The sequence below is a fragment of the Chrysochloris asiatica genome, unplaced genomic scaffold (assembly GCF_000296735.1).
Source record: "Chrysochloris asiatica unplaced genomic scaffold, ChrAsi1.0 scaffold00082, whole genome shotgun sequence".
Classification (NCBI taxonomy): Eukaryota; Metazoa; Chordata; class Mammalia; order Afrosoricida; family Chrysochloridae; genus Chrysochloris; species Chrysochloris asiatica.
In genome coordinates, this window is record NW_006408600.1 from 13,456,077 (window position 1) to 13,461,746 (window position 5,670).

The following is a 5,670-nucleotide window of genomic DNA, read 5'->3' on the forward strand; positions in this document are numbered from 1 at the left end:
GACAAAAATACAGTTAATATATAAATGTGAAATAAATCCCGATTGCACCTTGATTTGTTTGCCGAAAATGTGTAGTATAAATGAACCACGTCAAAAAAAAAAAAGTAATGGAAATAACATTTTGAAACCCCCAAGTTCACAATGTTTTAGCCTTGGTGACGTAGTGGGTTACATGTTGTGCTGCTAACTGTAAGGTTAGAAGTTCAAATCCAAAGATGAGACTTTATGCTCCAGTAAAGATTTACAATATTCGAAACAGGGTCACTATGAGTCCTAACCGATTCCATAGCACACAGCAGCAGCAGTATACAATGTTTGACAATCAGAAATCATTTTCCCAAAGATTTCATAAATGCCTATTGTTGTTGAATGCTCTTGAGTCGGTTCTGACTCATTGCAACCCTGTAAAGATTTCCAAACAGCATCTGGTAGGTTTGAACCTTCAACCTTGCACTTAGCAGTCCTACTTATCCTATAGCACCACACGAGGACACTGAGCCTAAGTACAGAATGAGATTCCACTGTTATTTTTCTATCCAATTAGTTCCAGAGTACTGATACCAGGAGTCTACAGAGTGAAGGGTACAATATTATCTTAAATTTCTCTTGTTTCTCAATTCAAGTGGTGTGTAATAAGTGATTTGGACACTGAGGAATCGATATAATAAAAAATGTCACCAGAAGTTATCCCAATTCCAATATTAAAGAGAAAAATTCTGAAGAGTGTAGGATCCTTATGTTACACTTATTCTACAGGGTGGCTTCAAATAGTTGATTGAAAAATGGAATTAAAAGATGAAATTTTCCATGAACTTTTAAGCCCCCTCATATATTGAGTTGAAAAGGCCATAACCACAACGTATATATAACAAGGACATGAAAAGACGTGCCCAGAGGTATAACACCTAGCCCACACATAGTAACTGTTCCTTCCATACCCTTCTTATAGTAACTTTAGGGACATTTGACATAGCAAAAAATGCTTGGTGAACAGGAACAGAGAAAATGAATATAGGAGATGCAGGACTATGATGGTGAGAGGCCCTAAGATAAGCTCCCTGAGATATCTCCCTCATGCTGGTGGAGGCTCCCAGGATGAGGAAGAAGACAAATATGCTAGCATTCTCATCTTCCTGGCTAACCAGCAGTCCTGATACTTCTATCCTTAGAGAGGTGGATAGGGAAATTACTCATCTATGTAACATGCTGGAGTCCTGTTGTGGTACTGTAGGATAAGCATTGGACTGGTAACTGCCAGATCAGCAGTTGAAACCCACCACTCCTCGGAAACCCTATACAAGGTTGCCATGAGTAAGAAGTGACTCGACAGTACTTAACAACACTCAGTGCAAGGTAAGTCAAAAAGTATTGCTATTAGAGTTTTAGTTCATACATGCACCAATTTATTCCAAACACGATGTATTCTAAACATGTCTTTGTGATCAGCGTAATAGCTACAGACAAGCAGACCGGTTCACTCAGTACTAAACTTGTCTTAGTCTCATTAGAGTAGCTTCAAAAAAAGGTTCAATCCAAATAGTGATTTCCAAGGGCATCTACTGAACCAATTAAATTCCGGGCAAACAGGTCAGCTCAGAAGGATACGGTGACTCTTTTGGGGATTTCCAAGGGGTAATCTTGACAGAGTTTCTCAAAGGACACAGGAGAACAACAAGGATTACTATGAATAAGATTTAAGAAAACGGGAAACTGCCTTGGTGACAAAAAAACCAGGAAAGTTGTACTAAGGAATGTTTTCACCATCATGACAATGCACGAGATCATTTTTTAAGGGGAGCAAGAACTATGCTATGAGCATTTTGTTTGGAAATTCTACCCGATCCACCACATAAGCCCTGATTGTTCCTCAATTCTTTTTGTTCCCCAAACTCAGAGAACACAGAAAAGGAACACAATTTCTGAGTTCCTCAAGGATGCTGTAAATCTGCTATTTTTATGTGGTGTAAATTAAAGAGCACAAAATTCTTCTGGGAGGAGAGGAGAGATAGAAACACTGCCTTCAGAAGCATACAGACCTAGATGGAGGACAATTACAAGAAAAAAATAGCTTCACATTTTGATGTTTTTGTTTAATAATAAAGGTTTCTATGATTTTGTACCAATATTTTTTGACTTACCCTCATAAATCAATCCATATTTTTTATTCTTTTAAAAACGAACACAATAGCTAAGGTATAATAGTGATATATTCTTTTAAAGCTGATACTGATTTTGCAGCATAAAAAAATCAATATTTCAAAGTAATATTATAAAAACAATACATACTTAACCTTTAACCTGCACATTAGAGAATACAAGAGCTGGTTTCTATAGTACTAATAAAAAAAGAATTATTAACATATAAGCTTGGAGTGAATGTGGAAAATATACACTTGTAACAAAAAATTTTTCCTAATTACCTGTATGTTTTCGAAGATGCTCTTTAAAATGTCCAAAGTGGTCAAACTGTTTCTCACAGTACTGACAAATGTGAATTTTTTTCCCAGTTCTTTGCTTCTTACTGACTCCACCTTCTTCAAGGTGGTAACAATTGAGGTGCTGTTTCCATGCGCTCTCCCGAAGATACCTTTTATTGCATATTTCACACTTGAAACTCTCAGTGGAGTGTGATTTCATGTGCTCCTTAAAATGGTAAAACAATTTAAATGAACGGTTACATTTCTCACAATGGAACAAGTCCTTCACATGTGACAGCTGAAGTTCCACAATTTCAATACCTTCTACCTGTTTGCTTGTTGGGTCAGACGCACAGCCATCTTCTTCTTTAATCTGCCCTTTTCTATCACCTTGACGATACTTGCTGGTAATATCTGCCAACAGAACTAAAGCAGAGTCATCTGAGGAACCTGAGCTCTGAATGTATTTTATAGACTCCTTGGCAGAAGTCATTTCCTCCAATATCTCAATGCTTTCATCTTCTACTTCAATTGTGCCTTCAGCAATCTCAACCTCAATTTCCACGGGTTCTGACTCTGCAGATGGCAATGATTCAGTGATAACATTGGATGTTTCCGCAATTTTTCTTTTTTTTGTGTCACTTTTTCCTGTGTTATTTTCCTCAAGTGGAGCTGCATTTTCTTTGTTCCTGAAATATATAATATATGGATTTTTTTAAAACTCTAAAGCTAAAAAAAAAAATCCTACCAAGTCTTTCTAAATAATGTAACAAGCTGAAGATAAAATTTATATGGACAGAAAGAAAGGCTGGAGAACTTATACAACCCGATGTGGCACTGTGGGATAAACACTGATTGCGAACCACAAGGTCAGCCATTCAAACCCTCCAGTCCGTCCTCAGAAACCCTATACAGGGTCACTATGAGTCAGAACTGACTCAATGGCACTTACTAACAACAATGTAAAGCTATAGCAATTATGATGAGATGCTATTGTTGTTAAATGTTGTCAAGTTGGTACCGACTCACAGTGACCCAATTGGTATAGGTTTTCTGAAGAGCGGATGGTACGTTTGAACCACTGACCTTGTGGCTCAAACCGACCTTGAGGTCAAGTACTTACCCTAAGACAAGACACTGGTGAAATATTACACAAGTTGATATTGTGTAATATATCTTATGTAACTCAATTACTTTTTTAAAGGTCAAGTCACACTTATAAAAATGGAAGACTATACCATGCTCATGGGTAGGAATACTTAGAAAATGTCACTTAGAAATTGAGAAAATGTCAACACTACCTAAAGGAATCTATAGATACAAAGCAATTCCAACCCAGATTACAACATCATTATTTAAAAAGAGAGAAAAACTGATCATTAACTTTATATAGAAAAGAAAGAGACCTCGGATAAGCAAAGCACTGCTTGAGAACAACAACAAAGTTATGGGTCTCTCACTCCTTGATCTTAAAATTTACTACAGAGCCCCAGTAGTTAAAAAAGCCTGGTACTGATTCAATAGCAAAAAGATGGAGACAGTCTAAATATCTACCAATGGAAGAATATATCAATGGAACTGAATTAAACGCCACCAGAAGTAAATCCATCCATATACAGTTAAGCTGTTCTTTCACAAAGCATCAAAACACATTAAATGGTGGAGGAGATAGTCTTTTCAAAAAATTTGTTTTGGCTAACTGCAGTCAAGTTGGTTCTGACTCATAGTGACCCTGTATATAAGGTTTCTGAGGAGTAGCTGGTGAATTTGAACTACCAACCCTGTGGTTCACACTGACCTGGCAGTGCTTATCCTACAGCGCCAGACCAGGACTCCTATTTTAACAAATGGCACCGGTAAGATGAAAACTCCATTTGCAAATGCATTTCAACACCATATGCAAAAACAAACTCACTGTAGAATTTAGACATTGGCTACCCAAAATGGGAAGAATACAAAGGCAAGAAGTGACTGGCTTACAAGCTTTCAATAGGGAACCTAGCTCCAGAGGATATGGGGAAAGAGAGAACCTCCACTGAATTGTTTCCAACCTGTCTGGATTGGGTTAATAAAAGGTGAGGGGGAAAGGACTCCTGTGGTTCAATAGGGAATGACTGCTATCAGGTCTGACAGTAAGTATTGGAAATGTTTGGTAACATTAAATGTAAATGTTTGGTAACAAAAGAAGGGGAGTGGCAGGTTTTGCAGTCCAGGAGTGGAGATCCCTGGAACCATCAAGGGAGAAAAGCCAAGTACGAAGACCCTGTCAGAGACCCTGTCCAGAGAGGCAGTGACATAGGGATGGAGGCAGAGAAGATGATGTGGACAGAAGGAAAAGCTGGGGACTCTGGACTCAGGGAGAGAGAGGGGCTGTTTGCTGGCAGGAGTATGGGGTATACTCTTTGATTGTTTGCTGATGCATTCAGGGGATTGTGATGAAACAAAATAAGATAGGATAAATGTAAAGATAATGTTCCTCCATATAAACTAACACATAATTCACAATAAAAACTTAAAAAAAATAAGTGTGTTAAAAAAAAAACAAAAAAAAACTCACTGTGGATAAAAGACCTAAATGTAAAAAATGACAACTAAAGATCATTAATGAAAAACTAGGGAAAAACTTAAGGGCTCTATCTAATACATAGTATAAATACATTGTCAAACACTACTAAAAACACACAAAAAGTAGAAGACAAAGTAGATGACTGGGACCTTGTAAAAATTACACACTTATGTGTATTAAAGGATTTGCCAAAAGAGCAAAAAAGGGAGCCCACAAACAAGAAATAAAAAATTTGCAACATATCAGATAGGGGACTAATCTCTAAAATTTATAGAAAATTACAAAACTTCTACAAGAAAAACACACACAAACCCAATTAAAAAATTGGCAGAGGACTATCAGGCAGCTAACATACATATGAACAACTGTCATGATCATTAGCCATTAGAGAAATGCAAATCAAACAACATGAAATATTGTCTCACACTAGCATTAATAACAAAGTTCAAAAAAGCAGAAAACGGTGGAGCAGGCATGGAGAAACTGGGACTCTCCTATATTACCGGTGGGACTATGAAATGGTTCAACCCAATATATCCACAAGAAATATGAGCCATAATACGAGTAGATTTATGCACACCAATGTTCATAGCAACACTATTTACAATAGCAAAAAGATGGAGACAGCCTAAGTGCCCATCAATGAAGAGTGAATAAACAAACTTGGTATATACATACAATGGAATA

General features: G+C 37.1%; 1 protein-coding gene across 1 annotated transcript in view; it reads right to left on the reverse strand.

Annotated features, from left to right (window-relative positions):
* The window catches only part of ZNF131 (zinc finger protein 131), a 112,541-nt gene that overhangs the window by 11,783 nt on the left and 95,088 nt on the right, over window positions 1-5,670 (reverse strand). Inside the window, exons 4-5 of the mRNA XM_006865757.1 lie at window positions 2,746-3,106; window positions 2,421-2,643 (exon numbers count right to left, since the gene is read on the reverse strand). Of these exons, the coding sequence (XP_006865819.1) occupies window positions 2,421-2,643; window positions 2,746-3,106 (584 nt within the window). The remainder of the gene's footprint in view (window positions 1-2,420; window positions 2,644-2,745; window positions 3,107-5,670) is intronic.